This window comes from Bos indicus, chromosome 5 (assembly GCF_029378745.1).
Source record: "Bos indicus isolate NIAB-ARS_2022 breed Sahiwal x Tharparkar chromosome 5, NIAB-ARS_B.indTharparkar_mat_pri_1.0, whole genome shotgun sequence".
Taxonomy (NCBI): domain Eukaryota; kingdom Metazoa; phylum Chordata; class Mammalia; order Artiodactyla; family Bovidae; genus Bos; species Bos indicus.
In genome coordinates this window covers 75,983,150-75,996,550 of record NC_091764.1, presented here as the reverse complement: position 1 = coordinate 75,996,550, position 13,401 = coordinate 75,983,150, and the positions used below count along the sequence as shown (strand labels likewise).

Below are 13,401 nucleotides of genomic sequence, written 5' to 3'. Positions count from 1 at the left end.
GATGTCCTTGTAGTCCAAGGGACTCTCAAGAGTCTTCTCCAACACCACAGTTCAAAAGCATCAATTCATCAGCACTCAGCTTTCTTCAGAGTCCAACTCTCACATCCATACATGACCACTGAAAAAACCATAGCCTTGACTAGACAGACCTTTGTTGGCAAAGTAATGTCTTTGCTTTTCAATATGCTATCTAGGTTGGTCATAACTTTCCTTCCAAGGAGTAAGCCTCTTTTAATTTCATGGCTGCAGTCACCATCTGCAGTGATTTTGGAGCTCAAAAAAAAAGTCTGACACTGTTTCCACTGTTTCCGCATCTATTTCCAATGAAGTGATGGGACCAGATGCCATGATCTTCGTTTTAAAAAGCTTTAAAAAACGTTTTGAGAAAAAAAAAAAAAACGTTTTGAGGCATATAGTCACTTGACCCAGGACTTGGAGACTGAGTCTGCCATGCACAGGCAGAGCAGGCTTCATGGCTGACACCTTGCTCCATCCCCAGTCACCTCCTGTGACAATATATTTTTTAAAATGTCTAGCATAGTATTCGGAGAAGGCAATAGCACCCCACTCCAGTACTCTTGCCTTGGATGGAGGCAAATTCCATGGATGGAGGACCCTGATGGGCTGCAGTCCATGGGGTCGCTAAGAGTCGGACACAACTGAGCGACTTCACTTTCACTTATCACTTTCATGCATTGGAGAAGGAAATGGCAACCCACTCCAGTGTTCTTGCCTGGAGAATCCCAGGGACGGGGGAGCCTGGTGGGCTGCCGTCTATGGGATCGCACAGAGTTAGACACGACTGAAGCGACTTAGTAGCAGCAGCAGCATAGTATTTGTCACCCCACACAGGCTCTGCCAGAAATCTGCCACTCCTCCATCAAAAGGTACTGTCCAGGCCCCGCCCCGCCCTCGCACCCTCAATCTGGGTGAGCCAGTGACTGTTTTGACCAATGAAGTGTGACAGCAGTGACACTGGCTGCCTTCCAAGGCCAGGTCATAAAGGGCGATGGATTCCTCGGGCTCTCTTTGGACATGCCATGTTGGAAGCTGGCAGCCCCAAGGCCGTGATGCTTAGAGACCATGTGGTAAGCCTGAGGAGCCCCAGCTGTCCAGCCTCTAGCTGCTTTTTGATCTCCACTGATGTCACATGAGCAAAGATGAGAAGCCCAAGTGCAGACTCATGAGCTACAAAAATGGTGGCTGTCTTTTGTTGTAGGCTATCTTTTGGGGTGGACTGACATGTACCAATAGGTAACTGGAACATCTGGTAACTTTATTCCTCAGGGCTTTTCCAGGCCCGCTCTCTGCCACTCATCCAGGCACATCTGGGTACACTCAGTTCCTTATTGCACAAAGGCGTTCTCCTGCCTGTGGTGCAGGAATCTTCTCCCCCTTTCCAGACCCAGCTTCTGCCCTGCCTCCTCCAGGAAGCCTTCCTGTTTGTTTATAAGCAAGCTGATGGTCGGCTTCCCAGGTGGCTCTTGTGGTAAAGAACCCACCTACCAATCCAGAAGACAGACATAAGAAACACAGGTTCGATCCCTGAGTCAGGAAGATCCCCTGGAGGCAGAAATGGCAACCCACTCTAGTATTCTTGCCTGGAGAATCCCATGGACAGAGGAGCCTAGCGGTCTACAGTCATGGGGACACAAAGAGTTGAACATGAGTGAACTGACTTAGCACACTGCAAGCTGATGGTGGGGATGGTGATCATGAGGGTGGCTACACCTGTACAGAGGCAGAGGGTATATGGGAACTATCTGTGCACCAGACTGTGTCTGAGTTCAAATTCCAGAGCTCCCACTTTCCAGCTGGGTGCCCTTGGGGGAGGTACTTAATTGGAGCCTCAGTGTTCTCATCCATAAAATGGGAGTAATAATTGTGGCTTCTTCCCAGCTCTGTCTTGAGGATTAAAGGAATTAATCTATGGAAAGTACTCAGTGTAGCCTGGCAAACAACAAGCATGCTGAAATATTCATCGTCAAAACAACCTTATTTGATAGGTTTTATTTTCCCCATTTTACAGATAAGGAGACTAAGGCACTGAGAGGGGTTTAAATGCAGGCTCCAGAGCCTGTGCCACGCTGCAGGTTCATTTCATCAGGCTACATTTACTGCAGGGGAGTTGGAAAATGAGGCCAAGAAAGGAGGTTCCTGCTCCCCAAAGTATGGTAACAAATGAGAGGCCAAGTAAGAGTTAAACCTGGTTTTCTCATCCACACTGAGGTTGCTCACTCTCCTAAAAGCTTGTAGAAGTCAACAGGTTCCTGCCTGGGGCGGGAAGCTCAGTCTTTGGCCTTACCTGAGCCTAGGGCAATGACCTAGAGCGCCAGGGTGCGATGTCACAGGAGCGGCCAAGAGGAGCTATCCCACGTCCAAGGTCAGGGGCGACAGCCGAGAAAGCAACCCCAGGTCCAGGAGCGGCGGCTGCGTGGGGAGGGCTGGAAGGAGCTACTCCATGTTCAAGGTCAGGAGGGGCGACCTCCTCCAAGGTAAGGAGCAGTGGCTGCAGTTTGCTGGAGCAGCAGTGAAGCGATAACCCACGTCCAAGGGAAGAGAAACCCAAGTAAGACAGTAGGTGTTGCAAGAGGGCATCAGAGGGCAGACACGCTAAAACCATAATCACAGAAAACTAGCCAATCTGATCACACGGACCACAGCCTTGTCTAACTCAATGAAACTAAGCCATGCCATGTGGGGCCACCCAAGACAGCCGGGTCATGGTGGAGAGGTCTGACAGAATGTGGTCCACTGGAGAAGGGAATGGCAAACCACTTCAGTATTCTTGCCTTGAGAATCCCATGAACAGTATGAAAAGGCAAAATAATAAGATACTGAAAGAGGAACTCCCCAGGTCAGTAAGTGCCTAATATGCTACTGGAGATCAGTGGAGAAATAACTCCAGAAAGAATGAAGGGATGGAACCAAAGCAAAAACAATACCCAGTTGTGGATGTGACTGGTGATAGAAGCAAGATCTGATGCTGTAAAGAGCAATATTGCATAGGAACCTGGAATGTTTGGTCCATAAATCAAGGCAAATTGGAAGTGGTCAAACAGGAGATGGCAAGAGTGAACGTAGACATTCTAGGAATCAGCGAACTAAAATGTACTGGAATGGGTGCATTTAACTCAGATGACCATTATATCTACTACTGTGGGCAGGAATCCTTTAGAAGAAATGGAGTCGCCATCATGGTCAACAAAAGAGTCTGAAATGCAGTACTTGGTTGTAATCACAAAAACGACAGAATGATCTCTGTTCGTTTCCAAGGCAAACCATTCAATACCATGGTAATCCAAGCCTATGCCCCAACCAGTAACGCTGAAGAAGCTGAAGTTGAACAGTTCTATGAAGACCTACAAGACCTTTTAGAACTAACACCCAAAAAAGATGTCCTTTTCATTATAGGGGACTGGAATGCAAAAGTAGGAAGTCAAGAAACACCTGGAGTAACAGGCAAATTTGGCCTTGGAGTACGGTATGAAGCAATGCAAAGGTTAATAGAGTTTTGCCAAGGTAATTCACTGGTCATAGCAAACACCCTCTTCCAACAACACAAGAGAAGACACTATACGTGGACATCACCAGATGATCAACACCGAGATCAGATTGATTATATTCTCTGCAGCCAAAGATGGAGAAGCTCTATACAGTCAACAAAAACAAGACCGGGAGCTGACTGGCTCATATCATGAACTCCTTATTGCCAAATTCAGATTTAAACTGAAGTAGGGAAAACCACTAGACCATTCAGGTATGACCTAAATCAAATCCCTTATGATTATACAGTGGAAGTGAGAAATAGATTTAAGGGACTAGATCTGATAGATGGAGTGCCTGATGAACTATGGACGGAGGTTCATGACATTGTACAGGAGACAGGGATCAAGACCATTCCCATGGAAAAGAAATGCAAAAAAGCAAAATGGCTGTCTGAGGAAGCCTTACAAATAGCTGTGAAAAGAAGAGAAGCGAAAAGCAAAGGAGAAAAGGAAAGACATAAGCATCTGAATGCAGAGTTCCAAAGAATAGCAAGGAAAGATAAGAAAGCCTTCCTCAGTGATCAATGCAAAGAAATAGAGGAAAACAACAGAATGGAAAAGAGATCACTTCAAGAAAATTAGAGATAACAAGGGAACATTTCATGCAAAGATGGGCTCCATAAAGGACAGAAATGGTATGGACCTAAAAGAAGCAGAAAATATTAAGAAGAGGTGGCAAGAATACACAGAAGAACTGTACAAAATAGATCTTCACAACCCAGATAATCATGATGGTGTGATCACTCACCTAGAGCCAGACATCCTGGAATTTGAAGTCAAGTGGGCCTTAGAAAGCATCACTACGAACAAAGCTAGTGGAGGTGATGGAATTCCAGTTGAGCTATTCCAAATCCTGAAAGATGATGCTGTGAAAGAGCTGCACTCAATATGGCAGCAAATTTGGAAAACTCAGCAGTGGCCACAGGACTGGAAGAGGTCAGTTTTCATTCCAATCCCAAAGAAAGGCAATGCCAACAAATGCTCAAGCTACCGCACAATTGCACTCATCTCACATGCTAGTAAAGTAATGCTCAAAATTCTCCAAACCAGGCTTTAGCAATACGTGAACCGTGAACTTCCAGATGTTCAAGCTGGATTTAGAAAAGGCAGAGGAGCCAGAGATCAAATTGCCAACATCCTTTGGATCATTGAAAAAGCAAGAGAGTTCCAGAAAAGCATCTATTTCTGCCTTATTGACTATGCCAAAGCCTTTGACTGTGTGGATCACAATAAACCATGGAAAATTCTGAAAGAGATGGGAATACCAGACCACATGACCTACCTCTTGGAAAACCTGTATGCAGGTCAGGAAGCAACAGTTAGAACTGGACATGGAACAACAGACTGGTTCCAAATAGGAAAAGGAGTATATCAAGGCTGTATATTGTCACCCTGCTTATTTAACTTATACACAGAGTACATCATGAGAAACACTGGGCTGGAAGAAGCACAAGCTGGAATTAAGATTGCTGGGAGAAATATCAATAACCTCAGATATGCAGGTATCACCCTTATGGGAGAAAGTGAAGAGGAACTAAAAAGCCTCTTGATGAAAGTGAAAGAGGAGAGTGAAAAAGTTGACTTAAAGCTCAACATTCAGAAAACGAAGATCATGGCATCTGGTCCCATCACTTCATGAGAAATAGATGGGAAAACAGTGGAAACAGTGTCAGACTTTATTTTTGAGGGCTCCAAAATCACTGCAGATGGTGACTGCAGCCATGAAATTAAAAGAGGCTTACTCCTTGGAAGGAAAGTTATGACCAACCTAGACAGCATATTCAAAAGCAGAGACATTACTTTGCCAACAAAGGTCTGTCTAGTCAAGGCTATGGTTTTTCCTGTGGTCATGTATGGATGTGAGAGTTGGACTCTGAAGAAAGCTGATCGCAGAAGAATTGATGCTTTTGAACTGTGGTGTTGGAGAAGACTCTTGAGAGTCCCTTGGACTGCAAGGACATCCAACCAGTCCATCCTAAAGGAGATCAGTCCTGGGTGTTCATTGGATGGACTGATGCTGAAGCTGAAACTCCAATAGTTTGGCCACCTCATGCGAAGAGTTGACTCATTGGAAAAGACCCTGATGCCGAGAGGGATTGGGGGCAGAAGGAGAAGGGGACTACAGAGGATGAGATGGCTGGATGGCATCACCGACTCGATGGACATGAATTCCGGTAAACTCCGGGAGTTGCTGATGGCCAGGGAGGCCTCGCGTGCTGCGATTTATGGAGTCGTAAAGAGTCCTACACGACTGAGCGACTGAACTGACTGACTGACTGAGCCTGGGTTTCCTTGCCTGCTCTGTAGAGTAAGAGGCCCCGCCCCGCTGGGCTGGATCCTGGTTAAGTAAGAGGCCCCGCCCCCTGGGCAGGTTCTTGGAGGAGTAAGAGGCCTCGCCTACTGGGCTTCCGTGAGATGGTGGAGTTCAGCAGGGATCTGAGCTCTCTCTCTGAGCACTGCAGGCCAGTGGATGATTATTCACCAGCTTTCCTGGTAGGACCGCCCCCAAACCTCACCTCCTCCTCTGGGGTGGGGTCTGAGTCATGGGGACCACGGTGAGCAGGACTGATGGCTCGAAATGGTACAAGTCCCAGCAAGTGAGGGGAATGAGGGCCCTGTGGGAACAGAAAGTGAGATTTCCTGCCCCTGAGTCTTTGCACTAGCTGTTCCTTCTGCCTGGACGGCCCTGCCCTTTCTTGTCTCTTCCCCAGCTTTAGGTTTTGATGCCCCCAGGGCAGAAGACTTGTTCTTCTTACCTTTGGGAGCAACTTAGTCTAAAGTGCTTGGCCCAGGGCACAAAGCAGAGACTGCAGACAGAGACTGGGCAGGGAACAGTGTGTGCAGGTGGGCCTGGGGGCATGGGGTGGAGGAGAGAAGGAGCGACTCTCGGTAGGCAACACCACACTTAGTACAGCACCAACAATATCGTTCATGTGACTCCGCGTGCCTAGCTGTTTGTTAATTAGGAGCTAATTCTGGAAATTGTTTAATACATAGATGTCCTGTATATAATAAGAGCTCAAAACTATTTGGTATTGCTGTTGAGTGCCAGCTTTGTGTCAAACCTGTTACATACTCATTCATTTAATGACAGCCTTATTGTCTCCACTGGCCCGGGTCACAACCTCACTGGAGTGGTCTGGCTAGAATTTGAACCCAGTTCTGCAGAATCCCTCATTTGGTTCCAGCAGCCCGAAGAGGAAGGCATGCAAGTCAGTGGGGCCCCAGTGACTCAGACCTGGCTGGTCCCCTGGCCCGCCCTTTCCTCCTGACTCAGCCCAGGCAGTTCAGCGGGCCTTTCTCTGGAATTCAGGGCCCCCAGGCAACGTTCCTGAGTGGCTGTCTCCTCTGGGATACACTCCCCGGAGAGCTGGCGGATGGCTGTGTTTCCATGGCAGCCTCGGCTGTGTCCTGCATCCCCCTTGGGGTCTCCATCTTCTCTCAGGAGGGTGGTCAGTGACTTGCTGGGGTCGACATCTCCCTCCCAATTTCCCTGTGATGCAGAGGGGCAAACCGAGCCAGAAGGGACCCGTGGTGTGGCTGGGTGATACAGCCATGGTTGAGGGTAGGGGTGGGAGTAGGAGAAGCTCATATTCAATTTCTGGCTGCTTTTTTCTGTCTTTGCCCAGCCCTGGACCCCTAAACGGGACCCTTCAGCCTAGCCCAGCTCCCAGCCCTGGAGAGGTGAAGGTCAGGCACGCACAGACCTCTGTAACTGACCTGAATGGGGACAAGCCTGAGTTGCCTTTCTACTCCGCTGCTGCCAAGAGAAGGTAGGGACATGGATACTCTTCTCCTTCTGGTCCCCCTGGAGTCTCCAGCTCAATAATGTGATGCTGGAGCATGGCTCCTGCCAGCCATTCCCTGCAGCCATTCTGCCTCTGGGTGCCCTGCGGTCCCTGTCTTCTGGAACCCAGGCTTACCCAGGCTACCAAAGCCTTGGCCCTCAGTTCCCCCAATTTCTATAAAATCGTAGTCTTATTTCCCCAGTTTCATTCAGATATAATTTGGGAGAAGGGGGGAGGAATCAAGCCATTTTATTGAGGAAGGGGTGAAAGGCTTGGAGGACAGTGAGATCTGATGTCCTTCTGGGAGGGGTCTCCCCCAGCCTCACAGTAGCTGAAAGTTCTTTCAGATATAATTGATATACAGCATTGCATTAATTGAAGGTGTGCAACACAATGATTTGATACATGTATAAATTGTGAAAGGATTGCCACAATAAGTTTAGTTCACATCCATCACCTCCCATTGCTGCAAATTGTTTTTTTCTTCCAAAGAGGACTTCAAAGATCTACTCTGGTAGCAACTTTCAGCTACACAAAAGGGTATTGTTAGCTATAATCACCGTGTTGTATATTTCATCCCCAGTGCTTATTTATCTTTCTAACTGGAAGTTTGTACATTTTGACTCCCTTCACTCATTTTTCCCTGCCCCCAGCCCCCACCCTTGGCAACCACCAGTCTGTTCTGTTTCCATGAGTTCAGTTATTTTGGTTTCCACATACAAGCGAAATCACACAGTACTTGTCTTTGTCTGACTTATTTCACTTGATGTAATGCCCCCAGGTCCATCCATGTTGTTGCAAATGGTAGGATTTCCTTCTTTTTTTTACAGCTAATGTAAGGTGATAGTTTTAAATACCCTTCTGGCCCAGATTCCTGTGATTGGTCAGAAAAGACTCCCCAGCCTCCTCCTTCTTCCCCACCTCCATGAAATAGGTCTCAGAGAAGCAGGGCCCCTCTGGCCTTCTGCACAGAGCGACCCTAGGGGGATCCTGGGCAGTGGGAGAGGAAGAGACATTGTTAGATGAATTCAATTGAGCATGTGCATTAAGGCCCCTCAGATGAAGCGTAGAGAAAAGTTAGATTATGACTTGCCTAGAATCACAAGCATGTGCTATACTGGGATTGAACCCCGGGGCAGTCTGGTTCTTGTGTCTTGAAGCCCATCAAAAGGAGTTCTCCCCGTTGCCAGGTCCATTCATCAGTCTCCTACTGAATACTTACCATGTGTCAGGTCCCCTGCTGAGTGCTGCCACGTATGCATTGATGTGACCCAGGCCCTGCACTTGGTGAAGAGATGGCCAGACAAGATGAGATCAGTCTCAGGGGTGGGATGGGGAGCCCGGGTCCACCGCCCACATGCACATTTCCTGTCTAGCAGGCAAGAGAAATCAAGGCTCCAATTCCCGGAGTGCAATCAGAGGCTGCCTAAGAGGAATGGAGAAGGTGTGGGGCTGGGACCCTTCCTGAAGGAGTGAACGAAAAAGGGCATGCTTGCTTCTGTGGGCTTTGAGGCTGATTTGAGGGAGACGATAATAATCTAGTACAGCTGATCTTTGAACAACGTGGGGGTTAGGGGCACCCACCCCTTTGCAGTTGAAAATCCTCTTAGAACTTTATAGCCAGCCCTCCATATCCTAGGTTCTGCATTCTTGGATTCAACCAACAAAGGATGATATACTACTGTAGTACATACTTACTGAAGAAAATCTGCATATACATGGACCTGTGCCAGTTTAAACCCATGTTGTTCAAAGGCCCACTGAATTACTACAGATAAAAGGGGACGTCTTGACAGTCTCCTGAATGGCCTTCTGCCCTGTATCTTTCCCCCATTCCCTGCCTTCTCTGATCTCCTCTCCTGTTCTTCTCCACTTCTCATCCTCACTGTTCTTGGAACATTCCAGTGTACTCCTGCTGATCAAGACATTTCTGTTCTTGGAGCAGAAGCAGGCAACAAACAGGTAAAGTCACCCAGGAATGGGGAGATGTCTGATGGAGAACACAAGCAGAGTGGCTTGATGGAGTACATAGGAGCCGTGCAGGGTGAGCTCTGCCTGTGTGCCTGTGTGCTCCTGTGCCAAGGGAGGTGACCTTTGATCCAAGACTTGAATAACGAGAAGGAGCCCTCTGCACGAGGAGCTGAAGGACAAGCATTTCAGGCAGAGGGAACTGGCTGAACAGAAGCCCTGAGATGAGAAGAGCTTACCAGTTCCAGGAACAGAATGAGGCTAGTGAGTGAGGGAGGCAGACGGAAGAGATGGGGTGGGGCAACTGGCAGGGTCTAGGAGCAATTTACATTATATTCCAGTTTGGTAGGAAAACCTCTGGAGGGTATCAACTGTTTTTAAAGTGATCCCTCTGGCTGCAGAGTAGACTATAGTCTAGCACCCCATGAGTGGGCAGGTTAGCGGCTTGGAGCATCAGCAGGGTCAGAGGTGGTGGGACATTGGATTGGTTTGCAATATGGGGACTTTGCTAGGAAGCAGAAGAGCACTGATTGCCCAGTGCCCATTTCACAAATGAAGGAACTGTAGCTTACAGACAGTCTTTGCATAGGGGGAACCATTGTGTCCACTATACAGATGTGGAAATTGACAGGGAAAGGAATTAGCTCAAGGAGACATAATTAAAGTCAAATGTAGGCCCCAGGGCACTTTCTCTGCTCCTAAACAGTCTTGCTCTCTAGGTGTGGCTGGAATTACTCACCACCTGACTTCTGCAGACAAGGAAATTGAGGCTCAGAACAGCACTCTTGACAGTGAGCCTGGGTTAAGACCCAGGGCCCCTAATGTGAGGTCTAGACCCTCTGTCTCCCTACCGCAGTTCCTGCCTTCCTGGTGTGACTGTAGTGAAATGAATGTAGCAAACCCACCAAGGACCTAACAGGAGGTGATGTTGAATTGCACACTTCCACTCCCAGTGCTGGGGATGCCCAGGGACAGATGAATGAGGGGGCTTTGCCTTGTGGGGAGGGCAGCTGTGTGCCTTCTTGTCTCCCACTCAGCTGGAGGCCCACTGTGGGCACATGTGTGTGTGTCTATGAGTGTGTGTAACTGTATGTGAGTATGACTGTGCTGCCCACAGCAACGACAGCCTCTCTGGGACTGCTGGGTCTCCAGCGACCTCCTGCTGGTCACTTCTTTGTCCACTTACCTGCAGGCCCCTTGGTTTCTGTGTCTTATCTCCAGGCTCTGCTTAGGCTTCTTAATGAGGAAATAATTAACCACAAAAGCATTTTCTAAGACTTTCATCCCATTCTCCTGGTCAAGTTAAAAAGTATTCACAATGAACAGGGTTGCTAGTGGGAGGATGACAGGAAGCCAAGGGCCCCTGGGGCCACTGGGAGGAAGGCCTGGTGTGTGCCTGGGCTCAGAGCCTGGGGCTGGGCCCTGGCCTGGTCCCACTGCTTCCTCACTGTGTAAATTTGGTCAAGTTCCTTGCCCAACTAGGCCTCTGCTTCCTCCTCCGTGAACTGGGGAATTTGCACTAGAATCCAGTACTTCCAAAGCATTTCCCCCCAATGAAAACCGGTGATCTCCAAAACAAAAAAAAAAAAAAACAAAAAAATGGTTAAGTTTGGGAAACAACACTAGAGTATATAAAGGTAAGCCCGTTTCTTGACCACATTTCTTGGCCTTCATTTGTTGAAAACTTTTATTTCTTTGGATACATAGCACAAATGCACATGGCATTAAATTCAGAGAGCATGGAAGGAGTTTGGGGAACTCACAGCTCTTTCCTGCCCCTCTGCTCCTCACTTTCAGCAGGCCCCACTGGCAGTATCTAACCCATGGAGAGATGGTATCGCCATGCCAGCTGATGTGGGTGTTCACTTTATTGTGGTAAGTGACTACCACAAGGGGGTTGGGGAGTGTAGATTCCTTGCTTGGACTACAGCACCACTCCCAAGTGTTTCTGGGTCTAGCATCTAGAGGAACACCCTTTGGGAAATGGGTTTTCATGTTCTCCAGTGAAACTATGTAGGAGGGACCTGGCTGGTGTCTGATCTCTGAGAAGGCAGCCATAACTCCTGTCTTTTGCTGCCCACCCAGGGGCAGCCCTTTAGATTGAGAGGAGGTGCCAGAACTGGCAATTTATTTGGGGACACAGAGACAAGGGTAGGTTGGAGGCTGGACTGGGATCCGCATCTGCTCCCGGAGCAGTGCTCTCCCAGCTGAGCCCAGCCACAGAAGTGCTCAGGGCCTGGGAGAGACCCTGGGGACGGGGGTGGCCTGGCTCCACACTGCATGGTCATTTCCTGAGACGAGCAGATAGAATTGCACTGAGTGTGTGGCATCTGCACGGCGCTGGGGTGATGTATAGGCTGTGTGGGACGTTTTAACTCCGAGCACACGGTTTGCTAACGTGCCATGTGCCGGTGTGACCGGTATGCCCTGTGGCCGCCATGTACGCTGCGACCCGAAGTCAGCGCCAGGTGCCAGGTGCAAGCGGCGGACTGAGCGCCGGGGAGCCGACGCCGTGTGCCCAGTGCGCGCGGGAAAAGGTGTGTGGCAGCGCGCTGGAGAGTGTGAGCGTGCGTGTCCCGCCGGCACCGCCCCGCCCCGAGGCCGGGCAGGTGTGGGCGGGCCGCCCGGACCCTGCCGAGCCAGGGCCGGGAGAGCCGGCGGGAAACAGGAAGCGGGGGGAGGCGCGCGGCGGCCGGACGGCAGGGAGCCGGGCTTGCGGGCGGACGTGCGGGTGGCTGGCTGTCCGGACACTTAGCCTGGACCCGGGCGGCGATGTGGGGAGGTCCGGGCAGCCCGGTTGGTGGCGGGGCCGGGGGCGGGGCCGGGGGCGCCGCCGACCCCGCCCCCCTGCGCCGCAGGAGCCGCCGCCCGAGCGCCGACCCCGGAGTGCGAGGCGGCTCTGGCGTGCGGGGTGAGTCCCGGGGGTTCGGGGCCCGGGCATCCTCGGGGCGGACGGGGCGCGGGAAGCCGGGGGAAAGCGGAGGGGATACGAGGGGTCCTGCAGACGACGCCCGGAGCTGGGATCGGTCGGCGCACCCCGCCCCCAGCGCCCGCGCTGACCCTCGCGCGCCTCTGGCCCGCAGACCCCGAGGACGCGGCCATGCCGGGCGGAGCCGAGGCTGGGGAGGCCGATGAGGAGGCTGGGGCCGGCTCCGGGTCCGAGGCGGAGGAGGACGCGCTGTGGGAGCGGATCGAGGGCGTCCGGCACCGGCTGACGCGCACCCTCAACCCGGCCAAGCTCACGCCGTATCTGCGCCAATGCCGGGTCATCGACGAGCAGGACGAGGAGGAGGTGCTGAGCACCTACCGCTTCCCGTGCCGTGTAAACCGCACCGGTGAGCCGTGGGGGGCGCGGGGTCGGGCCTGAGCGGGTGGGGCCGGCCTTCCCTGGGGCCTTCTTGGGGCCGACCGGCCAAGGGCTCTGATGCCCCGGACCTCGCTCTCCACATCGGTGGGGTGGGATGGTTGCTGTGTCCGCCATCCTGCCTCCTTTAGCGTGTCCGCGTGTCCACACCGCGCCTGGATTTCTCTCCCGCCTCCTCGGCCCACCTTAGAGTAAGGGGTTGGCTGTAGTTGCGGTTCAGGCGGGGCTTGGGACCTCCCGGTCACAGCTGGTGGACTTGGCCTCGTTCCTGTGTCCTTTGCCGCGTTCCTGTGACCTTTGCTTTCATAGGTTCTCCCTGTCCCCCGCTTTCTGTGTGTCACATACTTCTCGGAGAGTTATTTTTCTTTATTTTCCCATCCCAGTTTTTTGAGGGTGCCTTCTCCCGTAGGTTGTGCCTGAACGGAGCTGGCGAAGCAATGCGGGTCTGATGGTGGAATTTCAGGCACTGGTCAACGAGAGATAGATATTTTGGTTTGCCTTTGAGAATGGAGGGGGCTTTTCTGTGCTGTTGTAAAGGCAGGCGCTGTTTGCTGGCCCTGTATCTGTGTGGAGGGCAGGCAGGGGCTTGGGGAGCTGTTGAAACACAGTTACCACTGGTGGTGGAGGGGGAGTGGGTCCTGATTCTCCTGGCTGCAGCAGACAGGCTATCTCCTCTGATGTGTTGAGTCAGGTCCCTGTGTGTGTCACTGGTTCAGAGATCTGGGGAATGTGG

General features: G+C 51.0%; 1 protein-coding gene across 6 annotated transcripts in view; it reads left to right on the top strand.

Annotated features, from left to right (window-relative positions):
- The first annotated feature begins 5,944 nt into the window (after positions 1-5,944).
- CARD10 (caspase recruitment domain family member 10) overlaps positions 5,945-13,401 on the top strand; it is a 32,847-nt gene continuing 25,390 nt past the window's right edge. Inside the window, exons 1-5 of one of the 6 annotated variants that reach the window (XM_070789793.1) lie at positions 5,945-6,041; positions 7,178-7,321; positions 11,102-11,179; positions 11,763-11,841; positions 12,388-12,639. In XM_070789793.1, the coding sequence (XP_070645894.1) occupies positions 11,147-11,179; positions 11,763-11,841; positions 12,388-12,639 (364 nt within the window). In that variant the 5' untranslated portion in view covers positions 5,945-6,041; positions 7,178-7,321; positions 11,102-11,146. Of the gene's footprint in view, positions 6,042-7,177; positions 7,322-11,101; positions 11,180-11,710; positions 11,842-11,977; positions 12,216-12,387; positions 12,640-13,401 lie in introns of those variants that run through there. The other 5 variants (XM_070789796.1, XM_070789792.1, XR_011566705.1 and 2 more) reach the window with 5 other exon arrangements.